General features: G+C 40.6%; 1 protein-coding gene and 1 long non-coding RNA gene across 2 annotated transcripts; both read right to left on the bottom strand.

Moving 5' to 3' along the window:
• Nucleotides 1–497: 497 nt before the first annotated feature.
• LOC113080450 (cardiomyopathy-associated protein 5-like) lies at nucleotides 498–4,550 on the bottom strand. Its single transcript, XM_026252628.1, has 3 exons — nucleotides 4,479–4,550; nucleotides 4,187–4,301; nucleotides 498–1,495 (listed from the first exon to the last, which is right to left on the bottom strand). The coding sequence occupies exons 2-3, from the start codon at nucleotides 4,201–4,203 to the stop codon at nucleotides 1,243–1,245; spliced, it is 270 nt and encodes an 89-aa protein (XP_026108413.1). The 5' UTR covers nucleotides 4,204–4,301; nucleotides 4,479–4,550; the 3' UTR covers nucleotides 498–1,242.
• A 5,360-nt stretch (nucleotides 4,551–9,910) lies between these two features.
• On the bottom strand, nucleotides 9,911–17,624 carry LOC113080428 (uncharacterized). Its single transcript, XR_003281855.1, has 7 exons — nucleotides 17,454–17,624; nucleotides 17,262–17,375; nucleotides 16,993–17,138; nucleotides 13,040–13,145; nucleotides 12,787–12,901; nucleotides 11,604–11,695; nucleotides 9,911–11,490 (listed from the first exon to the last, which is right to left on the bottom strand). It is a non-coding gene; the product is annotated as an uncharacterized LOC113080428 (long non-coding RNA).
• Between the last annotated feature and the right edge of the window lie 238 nt (nucleotides 17,625–17,862).

The following is a 17,862-nucleotide window of genomic DNA, read 5'->3' as shown; positions in this document are numbered from 1 at the left end:
TAGTGGAAAGTACTGTAGCTAAATTGTTACAGACCTTAAGAACTTATTTATGCTCTTTGAATGAACAATACTAACATATTGCAAAACTTTCCGTTCATTCATCCTTTAAATGTGCCAGTAAGAGAGAGACAGCTGTGGGGCTGCTGCTTGAATGTCACATGGAAGCTATTACAACTCAACACTCCCCAAATATTCACATTCCCTCAACAAAATGGAAAGGACAGGAGATGTTTTTCCCCTTTGTTGTGCTGGCTATTTGGTCTTTACCACCACACACACACACACATATATATATTACATACATTGTTACAAATAAACCTTGTTTATTATTCATCAAAGACTCCTAAAAATGTATTATGGTTTCTACAAAAAGTACTCTTTGCTTTGTTAACATTTTTATTCGTTTCCATGCACTGTGTCCATTAGACTATAGATTGAATTAAAATGTTTTCTCTTATGCAAGTGATTTTAACTGATTTTGACTGTCACACAGTGAGGCTTTCAAGAGCAGCATATATATATATAATATACACATGATACTGTGATGATCCATTGGAAGTGAAAACTGAAATCTCTTTACTCACCCAAATATAAATACAGTAAACCACAGAAAAATAAATATTTTCATCACTTATTTGTGATGCCTTGTCCATCATCTTAAAACACGTAACTCCGCCGAGGGAGACTTCAGCAATGAAAGCATGTTAGTAGCAATGCCAACATCTATTCATTTTATTCAAACAACCTGGAAACCTGTAGTCTCTAAAATAAAATATGAATGTCTGCACATCATGTGATCAAATACTGTATGAGAAATAACAACACCGGTTGCATGCACTTTCTGTTTCATATACAGTATACAAAAACAGCGCAACAGCTCTGGAGGGATTTAAAAGCACAGCTTCAAAAACAATCCTTCCTTTCACAAAAGTAAATTAGGGTGACCAAATGTCCTTTTTCCTGGAAATGTCCTTGCTGGGATTTTGAAACTGTCTAAAATGTCTGGGTTTTGGCTTTGTTTTCCTTTGGACATGCCTGCACATTACTGGTCATTACCTTCAGCAAACTGCCTTTAGTCACCCTGACTATGTTCCTCATAATCTCTTCAGTCACACCATTTCTTAGAACTGAGCAATTCTTCAGCACAGTATTGTTTCATTTGATTACTATTAAGTAAGAATCACTTGATTCATTTTCTGTGGCACAAGCAAGCCCAGAGCTTTGAGGCTTCAATGGAGTAAACTAGCAGTGCTTAACAAACTCTGGCACCTCCGTGGTCATTTTTAGTTCTAGACTCCCCAGATACTCCAGGACAACCACAGGGTGGCAGGACCGAGTGAAGGCATGCCGAAAAGTGCCCAAGAGCTGCCCGTTCTGAGCATTAAAGAAGAAGAGCTGACCCTGGCTGTAGTCCAACAGAGTGCAGATCCGCACAGGTATGTCCATGACAAAGATGTCAGACTCCACGCTGTCATGAAGCAGCTCAAATCTGCAGCTGCAGAGAAGAAGGGTTAATCCGACACACATATACACAATATAATAAATGTCAAATTATATATTTATCAGTAAGGAAACTGACAAATAATGAAAGAACCCTGAAAAAGATTTTGCATTCCACAAAAATATTAAGCAGCATAAATGTTTTCAACATGAAAAAAAATAAACAGCTTTGCCATCACAGGAAACAAATTACATTTAGAAAACAGATAAAACTATTATTTTAAATTGTAATAATATTTCAAAATATTACTGTATTTTTGTACAAACAAAGAGAGTCTTGAGAGAGTTTCAAAAATCTTAAAAATCTTACCAACCCCAAACTTTTAAACAGTATCATGCATGCAATGCCATGTAAACACAGAAATAAAAAAAGCAATCAGAGCACAACCCAAGACTATGTGTTCTCAATAAAACCAAATTCAGATTTAAACAACTTGGTTTCATTGAAAAGCATCCAAAATATCATCTTTGTGCTCACATTTTGTGCAAATGCATTCATGAAATTGTTCTTTCTGTTGGCTAGGACTTGACAGGACTGATGTAGATTTGCAAACTCAGACAATTTACATCACAGACAATTTACACAATATCTTCACAGTTTAGAATGTAAATGTCCTGTCATGTTGTTTATTGTTTATTTTTAACTGAAATTAGTAGATATTAAATAAACTCACTTTTCTGTCAATTCCATGATTTTTTTTTTTTTCTTTTTTCAGATCTAATGGATATCCTCTTTAGGATAATGGTAGCATGCACAAATACATGAATCGGATACCTTATATATGTAGGTACACAGTGCAGACACCAGGAGGCACTGTTCTCCCCCAGTGTGCTGGTGTGTGATACAGCTTGATGTATGTACAGTATTGTTCAAAATAATAGCAGTACAATGTGACTAACCAGAATAATCAAGGTTTTTCGTATATTTTTTTATTGCTACGTGGCAAACAAGTTACCAGTAGGTTCAGTAGATTCTCAGAAAACAAATGAGACCCAGCATTCATGATATGCACGCTCTTAAAGCTGTGCAATTGGGCAATTAGTTGAATTAGTTGAAAGGGGTGTGTTCAAAAAAATAGCAGTGTGGCATTCAATCACTGAGGTCATCAATTTTGTGAAGAAACAGGTGTGAATCAGGTGGCCCCTATTTAAGGATGAAGCCAACACTTGTTGAACATGCATTTGAAAGCTGAGGAAAATGGGTCGTTCAAGACATTGTTCAGAAGAACAGCGTACTTTGATTAAAAAGTTGATTAGAGAGGGGAAAACCTATAAAGAGGTGCAAAAAATGATAGGCTGTTCAGCTAAAATGATCTCCAATGCCTTAAAATGGAGAGCAAAACCAGAGAGACGTGGAAGAAAACGGAAGACAACCATCAAAATGGATAGAAGAATAACCAGAATGGCAAAGGCTCAGCCAATGATCACCTCCAGGATGATCAAAGACAGTCTGGAGTTACCTGTAAGTACTGTGACAGTTAGAAGACGTCTGTGTGAAGCTAATCTATTTTCAAGAATCCCCCGCAAAGTCCCTCTGTTAAAAAAAAGGCATGTGCAGAAGAGGTTACAATTTGCCAAAGAACACATCAACTGGCCTAAAGAGAAATGGAGGAACATTTTGTGGACTGATGAGAGTAAAATTTTTCTTTTTGGGTCCAAGGGCCACAGGCAGTTTGTGAGACGACCCCCAAACTCTGAATTCAAGCCACAGTACACAGTGAAGACAGTGAAGCATGGAGGTGCAAGCATCATGATATGGGCATGTTTCTCCTACTATGGTGTTGGGCCTATTTATCGCATACCAGGGATCATGGATCAGTTTGCATATGTTAAAATACTTGAAGAGGTCATGTTGCCCTATGCTGAAGAGGACATGCCCTTGAAATGGTTGTTTCAACAAGACAATGACCCAAAACACACTAGTAAACGGGCAAAGTCTTGGTTCCAAACCAACAAAATTAATGTTATGGAGTGGCCAGCCCAATCTCCAGACCTTAATCCAATTGAGAACTTGTGGGGTGATATCAAAAATGCTGTTTCTGAAGCAAAACCAAGAAATGTGAATGAATTGTGGAATGTTGTTAAAGAATCATGGAGTGGAATAACAGCTGAGAGGTGCCACAAGTTGGTTGACTCCATGCCACACAGATGTCAAGCAGTTTTAAAAAACTGTGGTCATACAACTAAATATTAGTTTAGTGATTCACAGGATTGCTAAATCCCAGAAAAAAAAAATGTTTGTACAAAATAGTTTTGAGTTTGTACAGTCAAAGGTAGACACTGCTATTTTTTTGAACACACCCCTTTCAACTAATTGCCCAATTGCACAGCCTTAAGCGGTGCATATCATGAATGCTGGGTCTTGTTTGTTTTCTGACAATCTACTGAACCTACTGGTAACTTGTTTGCCACGTAGCAATAAAAAATATACTAAAAACCTTGATTATTCTGGTTAGTCACATTGTACTGCTATTATTTTGAACAATACTGTATGTATGTATGTATGTATGTATGTATTTGCTGTAATTAAAGATATGCTGTTTTCAGTGATGCACAAAAGAACAGGTATGTCATTAATTTTGAGGTTGCAAATTAAACAGGACATATAATTTGTTGTTTTTTCGAGTATGTATCTATCTACAGTGTAAGTTTTGTAATAGTGAAAACAACTCTTTGAGATACTTACTCTATGATAGAGGACATTTTATTGTAGAGGTCATGTGGGTACTCTACTGAGTTCCTGTCCTCTGAAACCTTCAGCTGTGAGCTGGCCGTTTCACTGAGGAAGTGGAACCTTGTACCTTATCACACAACAACATTCACCAATAAACAAGAAACAACAAACAGAATGAACATTTAATCATTTTTAAAAGTGAGAATTTAGTGATGTTGTCAAAAATGAGCACGTTTTAAATCACTAACTAGAGGTATGGTCACATTAAAAAACATTCTGATGTTGTATTAGTGGTGAATCTGACCTCTGGTGGAGATAAGAGCTGCCTCGCTCTGCTCACTGGCCCCTCCAGCATTCACTGATTTGATGTAGAAGAGGTAAATTCATAGTTTTGCTAAGCAATGATGCATTAAATTGATTAAAAGTGACAGTAAAACATTCATAATGTTACAAATTATCTTAATTTCAGATAAAAGTCCTACTGAGCTTTCTATTTTATCAAAGAATCCTTAAAAAATAATAATAATAATGGCTTCCACAAAAATTTAAATATAAGCAGCACAACTGTTTTCCAAATTAAACAATAATAAATGTTTCTTGAGCATCAAATCATAATAGAATGATTTCTGAAGGATCATGGGACAATGAAGACTGGAGTAATGAAGCTGAAAATACAGCTTTGCCATCACAGGAAAAAAAATATTACATTTGAAATAAAACGTATATACACATTAACATATACAGTACAGACCAAAAGTTTGGACACACCTTCTCATTCAAAGAGTTTTTCTTTATTTTCATGACTATGAAAATTGTAGATTCACACTGAAGGCATCAAAACTATGAAATAACACATGTGGAATTATATACATAGCAAAAAAGTGTGAAACAACTGAAAATATGTCATATTCTAGGTTCTTCAAAGTAGCCACCTTTTGCTTTGATCACTGCTTTGGCATTCTCTTGATGAGCTTCAAGAGGTAGTCACCTGAAATGGTCTTCCAACAGTCTTGAAGGAGTTCCCCGAGAGATGCTTAGCACTTGTTGGCCCTTTTGCCTTCTGTCTGCGGTCCAGCTCACCCCTAAACCATCTGGATTGGGTTCAGGTCCGGTGACTGTGGAGGCCAGGTCATCTGGCGCAGCACCCCATCACTCTCCTTCTTGCTCAAATAGCCCTTGATGCCTTCAGTGTGACTCTACAATTTTCAGAGTCTTGAAAATAAAGAAAACTCTTTGAATGAGAAGGTGTGTCCAAACTTTTGGTCTGTACTGTATATTTTTTAAGAATATATCAACATAGAAAACAGTTATTTTAACATTTCACAATATTACAGATTTTTACATTCTTTTCGAGTAAATAAATGCAGCCTTGATCACAAGACACTTATTTCAAGAACATTTAAAAAACTTACCAAACACCAAACCTTTGAACTGTAGTGTGTGTGTATGTGTGTTTTAGTGTGGATGGTAACATCCTGTTCTCCCTTTAGTCTGACCTCCTTGTGGCTCTTCCATGCAGTAGACTTGGAAGCAGTCAATAATATCATCCTCATTAACTTTCCAATACACAGTGATGGTTGCAGAATTGGCCTGTTGAGGCTGAAGATGTGGTTTTTGAGGCACTACAAATTGAGTGATAATATAAGTCAGTAAAAAGTGAAGGGTGTTTATTTGCAATGGAAATCTTGGCTGAGGTGCACCTGGAGTGGCTTGTCTGATTTTCCTCCCATTGCCTGATTTACCCTGGGCATAATCCTCAAAAACTCTCGTGGACCAAGTTCAAGTGACATGGTGGATTCCAAAACTGTAGTCAACCTATTTTTTAAAAATAAATGGAAGGATCACTGGAAGAAGACGCTGCAAAACTAAGATGAAATCCAGCTTATCACGATATTAAAGGGATAGTTTACCCAAAAATAAAAATTATGTCATTAATGACTCACCCTCACAACAGACCCAGAAGAGAAGACAATGCTGAATAAAGTCATAGTTTTTGTTATTTTTGGACCGAAATGTATTTTTGATGCTTCAACAAATTCTAACTGACCCTCTGATGTCACACTTTGATTATGTTTTTCTTACCTTTCTGGACATGGACAGTAGACCGTACACACAGCTTCAATGGAGGGACTGAGAGCTCTCGGACTAAATCTAAAATATCTTAAACTGTGTTCTGAAGACATGAGAGTTATTAATGACATAATTTTCATTTTTGGGTGAACTGTCCCTTTAAGATAGCATGTGAAAACCTCATGCAGTAAATATGGTGATTTCTATTAGTTTAAGAGCTACACTTGATTTCAGCAACACATCAACTCAACAAGGCAATTACAACAAGCTTCTGTTTTGATTAATTTAATATGCAAATCATTTTCAAAGTATTGTTATTAGCATTTTATGTTAGCAAGCCACTGATGCATCATAAATTCAGGCCATTCAGTTACCTCATATTGCTATCTTTTGATGACTGAGAAGGGGTGAAAAAGTGGTTTGATTAGACTACAATAACAATTCTAGAAACAGATAAAATCTTAGCTAAGCAATTTAAAAAATGCTTTCAGTGCAACTATGGTCTTGGACAAAATCAATAAGTTCAAATTAATCTTAGCGAGTAACTAACACAAAAAAAGTAAGCCTCATGGAAAGTAACTTAAGGGGGGGGGGGGTGAAATGCTAATTTTCACTCAATATCCTGTTAATCTTGAGTACCTATAGAGTAGTACTGCATCCTTCATATCTCCAAAAAGTCTTTAGTTTTATTATATTTATAAGAGAAAAATAGTCTGTGCTGATTTTTTTTCGGAAAAACACGAGCCGTTGGAGGCGTGGCGTGTGGGCGGAGCTAAAGAATCACGAGCGCGAGTAGGCTTTTGCGTTGAGAGCGTTTGGAAGCTGTGACATTACCGTGAGGAAAAAAAATCCAAAACAAACCATGGCTAACAGTCAGATTTAGCCGTTTATTTATGATCCAGAATCAGATCCCGAGGCTGAAACTGAACGAGAGCAGCAGCAGCAACAAATACAACATCGTCTCTATGTGTTATGTATTGAAACTGTGTATATTTGCTTAAGTAACCCCTCTCTCCCGGGTCCTTTCTGACGCTCCTCGCACTCACTCCGAGCGGGGCTCGAACCCGGGTCTCCGGCATGGGAGGGGACGCACTAACAAGGAGGCAGAGATATTTGAAGCAGTTTTACTCACCGCCTGCGGTTCCAACACATGATCGTGACCCTTTTTCGTTGGGATTGCATTATCCTTAAGAAATAAACGATACGCAAATCCGTCGTCAAACTGGGCTTTGTTTGTAAAACAAGCATCTTTGAAATGCAGGGAACAAACAAAAACACTTGCACAACTCCGTCGATGCACTTTAAAAATAAACTCTGTCCACTGGTCCCTTAATGTTTTTTTTTTTTTTTTTTGGTAATCTGTTCCGGTAACCGGAAGTTTGTCAAACGTACCTTCAAACGTACAACTTAATTTTTGAAACTTTGTCCATGGGAATCCAACTCTTTAACAGTATAAAAAACTCAGTTTGCATGAAATAGCATTTTCTCCCCCGGTTTAAGCGGGTCTGTCTCTTCATCCTCAGCTGTCATCTCCATCGTCTCCTTGGCCTTGTCGATATTCTCCTGGAGCGAGACTGGAGCAGTACAGCTGCTCCAGTTTGGCCTTTTTCTCCTCCTGCATGGCCTGAGACATCTTATTGTACTGATCCATCAACAGCTTAACCACCTCCTCATTGTGATCCTTTAAGATCTTCTCACCATAATTAAAGTTCTCCTGTGAGAACAGCACAATAAAGCTGCACAGAAGTTCGCAGAAACCATTTTGTGAGTGCAAAGTTCACCTCCACAATGCCAAGATTTTGTGGGAGGTTCTCAGGACATTGCTGCACGTTTTCTATGGCATCTTTTTGACCTTATTCTTGGTCCTCCACTGTCCAACAAAATATTTATAGCTCTCTATGATATTTTGGTCTCTAGATATGACTTGTTTTATAGTCCACAAAGTGAAAACACAAATGGTACAGAATATGTTGAATATATTTAAATGAACACACTTCAATATAAATACCACCACTGTGTTGTATGCCAGCTTAAGCTCAGATACAAAGTCTTCAATATTCTCATATTTTCCTTGTAAAACTGATATCAGTTCGCTCAGCTGATTCTGAAAACATTATCACATGGGAAATTCATCAGATTAAACATCAAACATTCTGAGGAAATTATACAACATATTCAGCGTTCATCTTGAATGATTGCGCAACTTCTATTCCTTTCATTCTTGCAAATCTAGTTTCTCTGTTGGATTGTTCATGCTTGGCAAATGTCAAATCGCATTGGTGCAGTCCTTTGAAATAAACTACAGATGAATCATGGAAACAGCTGTCTACTTTCAGAGAGGGACATTTCAGGGCTTGCTGGGAGTCAGTCGGTTCTGACTCATCTGCTATGAATAGTGTCAAAGGCCAATAAAAGTAACAATCTTTCTCACCGTCTCTAACTGTTGTATACTTAAACATTCTTGTATTGGCAACCAAATGTAGATAATTTTACAGCTGATTATGTGTTTTTATCATTTGGAAATATTAGACACTGAAAGAGCACTTCTGTTAAAACAATCAGAAAGCACCTGTTGGGAACTACCTTTTATGAAGTCCCTCAATCTCTGCTCTTCGATATCTATTTTTCTATTTTCCTGCATTTCCGCCATCTCTGACTTTGCCCCCTCACGCCCCCCCTTCGAAGCAGGATGCATTTTTATCATCGAAATGTGGTGGTGTAATTTTAAAATAAAAAAACGTACTCAGCGGCTGCTGTAAATAGTGGCTGCTGTGTTTCACAAAACTACTTTGTTTGGCCTTCCAAAAGAGGACGATATAGTACGCTTCGTCATGCCTGGAGCTGATCTGTGCCGGTCGCTGAGGAAATACATCAACTTTGCACTGTGGATTGCCGGTGTTGTGCCCATTTTCGACCCCCTGCCGAATTACTACCCCCCTTATTCTAATCGCTGCTTGATTGCCTAATCCTAACCCCAGCCCTAATCCTAACCCCTCCTCCACCAACTCCTAAACCTACCAATACTAGGGGGTTCATCACAGTAGCCACAAGCCCAACGGACTCTCCTTTGTAGAATCTGCTGGCCATGCCGTTCTCAATGTCGGACACGACTATAAATGATGTTTATATCACGTTTATAATGGATTTTACGTTTATGTCTCATGGTTCCGGCCAGACAGGGCATCACAATATGTTAAAGAGAGTAACATTTCTGTCACACGCTTGAGGTATTTGGCCAATCACAACGCACTGGATAGCTGGCCAATTCAGAGCACACTTCACTTTTCAGGCCGATGAGCTTTGTAAAAATCGACGTGTTTCAGAAAGGCGGGGCATAGAGGAGAAACAATAATGTACAGTATGTGGAAAATACTGCTTTTTTTTTTTTTTACCTTAAACCGCATAAACACATTTCATTACACCAAATACACCAAATAATTTTCTTATTAGCAGAATCAAGTTAACCCTTTGAACTCTGACAGGAAACGTTCTCATGAGCAAACACTCTAAAAATACCTCTTGCAGATGTCAAATATAGATGTCTTTGTGATCCTATCAAGTTTCTATTTGTATTTGACAGAATATATTACCAACAAAAGTGAGCCAAAGAGACTAAAAGACTGAAAAATAAGTGACAAAAGGCAAACTGCAATTTCATAGTGACATTTTAATCATTTAAATAAACATTTTAAAAGACTGTACAAACTATACAAAACATGACAGATCATAAAAATACAACAGAAATATAAGTAAAAAGTAGTCAGTTGACAGAAAAAAATTGCAACAGTAAATTAATTTCCTGAATGCAGACTGTGTACCATATGGGTAAAAGATATTGCAAAGTGTCTGATGTTACATGTAAAACTCAAACATAGACACTGATGTTTCTGACTAGGGACTAGATAATATCCTCGTCAGCTCAACAGATTTGGCTCAACACATTCCAAAAGGTCCAGCACACCCAGAAGCCCCTTGTAAAGGAGCAAAGCATTTCTTCTTATAATTTATCACTGAAGACTCCAAGTTTAATCCATTCTGTAAGTTTATTCTTATCTGGGGTCATGCTATCTTTTTGGTCTTGTTTTGTTTAAGAGGCAGGATAGAGTTGAGATCTTTGCTCAGCTGCACAACCTGGTAGGACTGTAAATGAACAATAAACACCAAAAATAACCTCACCTGCTGTTTAAACAGACCTTGTACATTAATAAGATCAGAATAGTATTTAGCAAAAGTTACTACAAATTCCATTTGTTCTGTAGACCTTATTTCCCCATTCCCCATGACAACTCTAGCTTCCTTAAAAGGAGGAAGTAGCTCTGTATGAGAATATAGACAAGTGTAAATGCAGAAAGATTGCATAACAATTATTTTACTCCTGTTTAACAATGCTGAAATGATCTGTTTTGGTGATAACTCATACATGCTTTCTTATATTCTGCAATACTTACTTTTAAGATTTTACTCTGAATTTCTGTTGAAATACATATAGCATATTACATCATTACTGTAAAATACTGAGATGCTTATGTTAGTTACTCAAGTTGTCAGGAATGAGTACACCAAATTGAGTTTACTCAAACACACAGCCAGTAAGCAAGCAGCATGCTTGATGTGCCTTAATCATGTGCTGTTGATTGGCTCTGGTGAGGTGTCAAGGAAAACGTGTGTTATGTGACCATTCATTCACACTGTAGCATCATGCTACTTAAGACAGTTTATCTCCTGAAAAAGTGGATATGCTTATTCTTTTTGAAGTGCTGCTGAGTGATTTAAAGATCTTAAGAATGTAGCAGTGATCCTCACATACTGACTTAAAACTGTTCAATTTGCACGGAAAACTATATGAACTTTATTAAAACTATTTGCACTGATTTAATGTTTTTTTTTGTGTGTGTTTTGTTCCTTTGTGCAGTGGCACAGGAGAGGAGTCTTTACCATCACTTTTGATAAATTTAATGCATCCTTGCTAAATAAACGTATTAATTTACTTAAAAAAATTATTGAACAGAAGTGTAGACACACCTATCTCTGATTTGGCTCACCTGACTGGATTTCAGAATGGGCACTTTGGCTCTGATGAGCTGAGGTCTCTCAGCAGTAATGCCATTAGTGGATGAAACAAAGTCAAGTACAAAGGGAAACTTCTGTATGTTTAATGATGTATGTATGACAGATCACTTACACAGTGTGTAAAACAATTTCCACACAAGACTTAGAACATATACAGCATCTGTTCTGTGGTTTACCTGCAGAGGAGTATGCAGAGAATTATATCCAAGATGGCAAAGTCTAAACAATTAGTATAGAAACCATTTGGGCAATGCAAACACAAAGCATTTTTCCTCTACAACATACATACCGTTCCCTCTTCAATGACAAGACAAAGATCAGCATCACTGCTGCGAGTACCAAAGCCATTTAGAGATGACCCGGCCATGAAGACTTGTGCACCTCGACCAAAAATACAGAAAAGGTTTCAAATTATTAAAACAATTTCATGAAGAATGCCATTTATAGTAGTTCACCACAAAAACAACCTTACTCATTCAAGATGTAGAGGAGTTAGTTTTTTCATCAGAACAGAGAAATGTATCATTACATGACTTGCTCACCAGTGGATCCTCTGCAGTGAATGAGTAACATCAGAATGGTGAAAAACAGCTGGTAAAAACATCTCAGTAATCCACAAATACTCCACATCACCCCAGTCCATCAATTAATGCCTTGTGAAGTGAAAAGCTGTGTGTTTTAAACAAAGGAATCCATCAAGGCATTTTTAACTTTAAATACCTGCTTCTGGCTAAAACATTAGTCCTCTCTCCATGATATTGCTGTCACCACTAAAAAATATCTCCTCTGAATCAGGAGAGAAATATGCACAAAAAAGTTCCAAACAAATATGTTGGTGCATTTTGATGCGAGAGGACAACAGGGGATGTATGTTTTCATTGGAAGAAACATTATTATTAACTGTTATTTATAATTATTTTTATATTATAATTATTTTCTATTACCATGCCAGGCTTATGGCAAAGACTGAGTTGGGATAATACAAGAGTTACATAAACACAAAATAAAAAAACATACAACTTCATAAAAAAGCATACTTCATAAAAAAAGTTTTCAACTTGCATTAAAGCCGGATCCCCCCCCCCCCCCCCAAAAAAAAAAATTGTTTAATGACTATTTTGGCCAGAAGCAACTGTTTCAAGTTAAAAAGTAAATGATTAAAGTTTTTTTTTTTTTTTTTTTAAACACACAGCTTTTACTCCATGAGTTGGACTGGAGTTTACTTCGATTACTTGTGCATTATTGCATTATTGTAATGTTTTTCCTCAGCTGTTTGAACTCTCATTCTGACGGCACCCATTCACTGCAGACGATCCATTGGTGAGCAAGAAATGTAATGCTGAATTCCTCCAAACCTTTTCCGATGAACGAACAAACTCTTGGTTGGCCTTCATTTTTGGGTGAACTTTTCCTTTAAACCTTGGCCATAGAAGATCACAGTCATAATGTCTGTAAACATGAGTGTAATGTACTTGGGAAGATTGTCTGGATGTCCCTCTGCAGTGCTGCTCGGCAATGTTCCTTCTTCTCCAGAACATCTTTCTGTTGCTCACAAGCATGAAACAGGTCAAGAATCTGTTGACTTAGCTGTGGGGAAAAGACAAATAAGTAGAAGACTGTAAAATACACAATTACTTCTCTAAAATTTGCCATCACTTGTGCACTTCAAATAAAGGTGACATGACTAAATCAGTCAACATTTCTGGCCTTCGTTTGTGTGTTCACCTTATCACTGACTGATGACGGGGGAAAGGCTCTATGATGGGATCCTTCTCTCAAAGATGGAACACAGCCTTCGGGTTTAGAGGCGGCTGATGAGCATGTGGGGATGCTGGAATAAGAATGACATGTTCCCTTTCATAGGTCACTTCGATGCTGCGGTGACGTCACCACGTATGGGAATACCTTCGGTGTGACGAATGTCTGAAGCCCGCCAATCCTATTGGCCAAATAGCGCTTGGCACCGCCCATGCATGCGTACACATATATACCTGGTGCCGCCCGCCATTTCACTCAGATTTCATTCCTTCAGTTTATGAAGCGGATTTTCTGTGCCCTACTATTAATCTCGCGTTCTCCAGCGATTCTTCGAGCAGTTTACTACTCTCCGCGGACGCGATGAGTTTCAAGAAGTGCAAGGAGCCATATACCAGGTACATCGTCAAAGGGGACACTCATGACAGGTGCGTAGTTTGCCTTGGTTTGCACCACGCACAGGCGGCGCTTAGCGGCCTTTCTTCCTGTCCCCATTGCGATGGCCTGCGGCTCAGAACACTGCGCTAGAGGGTAGATGTATTTGCTGATGTTGCCCCCGTGTCTAACCCCCGCCATGTCACTTCTGCGACTGCCAAGGCACCGCACGAGGTGATAGCTTGGGGTGACACGTGCGACATGGACTTCGAGGAAAGCTCAACGCTGGATTATTCTCCACGTCGCTCGCTCTCCCCTACCCTGGCGCAGAATAAATCTTTTATTGAGCCTGTCGTCTTTTCCAATGAGGATTTACGGCCCACACCGGAGGCATGTAGTGCCATCTCCTTCGGTTGTGGACGCCATGATGACGACGTTTTATCCACCGCGGCCTCGGGGTCTGAGGACTTCGCGGCCGACTCCAGCCCTCTCCCTCCTAGCGGACAGGAGAGGCCTGTTTCCCCCTCCTACAGTGAGCTGTTGGATGTGGTTTCTCGTGCGGTGGGTAAATTGGGGCTGGAATGGGAGGTTGAGAAGGCCGAGGCCCAACCTTTCTCTAAGCTGGACGACCGTTTTCTAACTAGTCGGACACCTGCACAGCCCCGGAGGCCTTTACCTTTTTTCCCGGACCTCCACCAGGAGGTTTCGAGGTCCTGGAAACAGCCATTCTCGGCACGGATTACTAACGCTGCAGCTGCAGATTTCGCCACCATATCTGACATGGCGAACCATGGTTATGCAGCAATACCCCCGGTGGAAGAGACTCTCGCCGAACACCTCGCGCCTAATTTCGGCCGCGGCGTGGAAGTCTCGCCCCCTTCTTCCCTCTAAAGCGTGTCGAGTCACGTCCAGTTTAGTCGGGAAATCCTACATGGCTGCTGGCCAGGCGGCTGCTTCGCTCCACTCGATGGCGGTCCTTCAGGCCTACCAAGCGGAGCTACTAAAGGATTTAGATGAAGGCGAGGGCATCACACCAGAGGCGGTAAAGGAATTGCGGCGGGCAACGGATTTGGCGCTATGTGCTACCAAACATACCGCTCGTGCAGTGGGCCGTGCAGTGGATCTTGTGCCGAATCATTTAAACAGCCTGGGTTTACGCACAAATTTCCAGAAAAGCGTTTTAATCCCCTCTCAGTGGATAACCTTTCTGGGAATAAACTTGGACTCTACCGCACGCTCAGTCAATTGCGTCATGCGTGCGGGCGCTTCAGAGTGGGTCAAACAGTGACAGTGAGACTGTGCCTCAGACTTTTAAGTCTAATGGCAGCAGCTCTTCCCGTAATTCGCCTGGGATTACTTCACATGCGCCCTTTTCAGTGGTGGACAAAAAGATGAAACATTTCACCCCGTTGTCATCCGCATCGAACGATCTCGGTGACACGGCGGTGTGTGATGTCGTTAAAACTATGGATGTCAACCGAATTTCTCCTAACCGGAGTTCGGCTGGGGATTTTGTCATGTACTGATCAGATCGGACAACATAGCGGTTGTGACATACGTGAATCATCAGGGAGGTTTACGCTCTCGCCCCCTGTGCAGGCTGGCGAGACTTAATCTTCTTTGGTCTCACAAAAAATTTCTGTCGGTCCGGGCCGTTCATATCCCCGGACGATTGAACTTCAGAGCGGATTTGCTATCCAGACAGACTCTGGAGCAAGGGGAATGGAGATTGCACCCACAAACGGTGAGTCTCCTATGGCAGATTTTCGGAGAAGCGAAAGTGGATTTATTTGCGTCGAGCACGACTACGCATTGCCCGCTATGGTTCTCCCTATGCCCTCCATCACCCCTGGGCTTGGATACGTTAGCGCACAACTGGCCCAGGACCAGTTTGTATGCGTTTCCTCCAATTCGTCTGATCCCAGCGGTATTATGCAAAATACGGCGGGACAGAGTGGAACAGCTGCTGCTGGTGGCTCCGCGGTGGCACACGCAGCCGTCGTTTGCGGATCTGATCAATCTGTTAGCGGGCTCTTCATGGGAGATTCCCCTCAGACAGGATTTATTATCGCAAGCGCGGGGGCTGATTTGGCATCCCAGGCCGGATTTATGGAATCTGTGGGCGTGGCCTCTGAGCGGAGTGAATTAATATGTCCCGGTCTTTCTGCTGAAACTACCGAGACTACACTGAATTCTAGAGCAGCTTCTACGAGACGCTTATATACTTTCAAGTGGAGACTGTTTACAGCCTGGTGTGAAAATCGTACTGTGGATCCAGTTTACTGCCCAGTGGCTTCAGTACTGGAGTTCCTTCAGGACCGTTTTCGGATGGAGTGACACCAGCTACCTTAAAGGTTTACATGGCAGCCATTTCAGCTTACCACGAATATATAGATGGTGCCTCAGTGGGCCGTCATCCACTGGTTTCTTGTTTCATACAGGGTGCGCGACGGCTGAGGCCTTTCCGCCCTGTGCGAGTTCCTTCATGGGATTTATCCATGTTGCATGGTTTATCAGGGCATCCGTTTGAGCCCTTGGAAACTGTACCGGATAAGATCCTGACGTTGAAGACACTTCTTCTCGTGGCTTTATCTTCCCTCAAGAGAGTTGGGGATTTACAGGCTCTCTCCGTCTCACCCTCGTGCATGGAGTTTGCGCCGGGCTCTGTGAAGATGCTATTGCGACCAAGGCCTAATTATGTCCCTAAGGTTGCATCTAATCCATTTCGCTTTCAGCAGGTGGTCCTGGAGGCTTTATCCCCTGCTGTGGCGGAGTCTGGAGATCTAAGTCTTTGCCCCGTGAGAGCTTTAAAGACTTATGTGGATCGCACTGCCCCATGGCGTGAGTCTGACCAGCTGTTTGTCTGTTTCGGACACAAAAATAAAGGCCATGCGGTTACAAAACAGCGCATGTCCCATTGGCTGGTGGATGCAATATCTTTAGCCTATGCGGCGCGCGGACTCGCTTCGCCCTTAGGAGTTAAAGCTCATTCCACGAGAGCAGTGGCTTCTTCTTAAGCTTTTCTCAGTGGATCTTCTATGGATGATATCTGTGCTGTGGCAGGTTGGTCCTCACCGAGCACTTTTATCAAGTCTTACAGTCTGGATGTGAGGATGGCTCCTGGCTCCCGGGTTCTCTCCGCTTGAGCAGATGCCTTCTTGGATCCTAGCTATCAGGTACGTCAGGCGTTATGGTATAGCGTTCCCATACGTGGTGACGTCACCGCAGCATCGAAGTGACCTATGAAAGGGAACATCTCGGTTACGTATGTAACCATGGTTCCCTGAATAGGGAACGAGATGCTGCGGTCCTGGCCGTGCCATACCTTGATAGCATTCTTCTTCTTCAGTCATGAAATCTGAGTGAAATGGTGCGCGGCACCAGGTATATATGCGTACGCATGCGGGGGCGGTGCCAAGCGCTATTTGGCCAATAGGATTGGCGGGATGGTATAGGGCTTCAGACATTCGTCACACCGAAGGTGTTCCCATACGTGGTGACGTCACCGCAGCATCTCGTTCCCTATTCAGGGAACCATGGTTACATACGTAACCGAGATGTTTCTCTGCTTGTCACTGTTTCAGCCGCCGGTTTGGAGGTAAAGTTGGCATTTCTAGCAGGCTGGTTATGAGGACCTGAAGAAACGAAGCGCTGTCTCTTGAGGTCTTTCTGACTGTGATTGTCTCTCCTTCTCCTGGCACAGTAAAATACATGCTTTTTGAGGCAAAGAACACGTCCCACATATTGAAATACAGATTAGCAACAAGAATTAAAGTGGTTTGTAGTCACGTGTTCAAAATGCCAGAATGCTGCTCACTTTCTGTTGCTTCCTTTTACTGCGTTTGGACTGAAAGAAACATCAGGTTGTTCCTCTGGTGTCCACTGATATGTTGGAATCAAATGAGGAACGGTCATCGGTGGACCAATGAAGCTACGAAAATAAACACTAAAGCAATCAAATGGATTCATAGAACATATGCCCAGTCTCAAAAACACAATATCCACTCACTGTTACATTCAGATGGGCTTAAATTCTTCGTTGCTGGAATAAATGTCCAGATCGCCCATCTTTATGGGAAAAAACATAAGCTCCAGGGAACATCCTCCTCAGCAGCAACAAACATCTTCTGCCTGCAGCTTGACAAACAGAAAAGTCTCTTTGGGACTAACGTTACTGTGCGAAAACAGATTTTTATATATATATATATATATATATATATATATATATATATATATATATATATATATATATATATATATATATATATGTCATTATAACGATTTCTGTGACTTTTTTTATTGTCACTTCCAAACATTAAAAATGTAAGGGGGAAAATCAATAAACGTTCTTTGCAAAGTGATAAAGCATCTTGACAGAAACAAATTATACTGACAACCCTGTTGCCTTTACAGTGTTC

This window comes from Carassius auratus, chromosome 5 (assembly GCF_003368295.1).
Source record: "Carassius auratus strain Wakin chromosome 5, ASM336829v1, whole genome shotgun sequence".
Lineage (NCBI taxonomy): Eukaryota > Metazoa > Chordata > Actinopteri > Cypriniformes > Cyprinidae > Carassius > Carassius auratus.
This window is presented reverse-complemented; position numbering and strand designations above follow the sequence as displayed.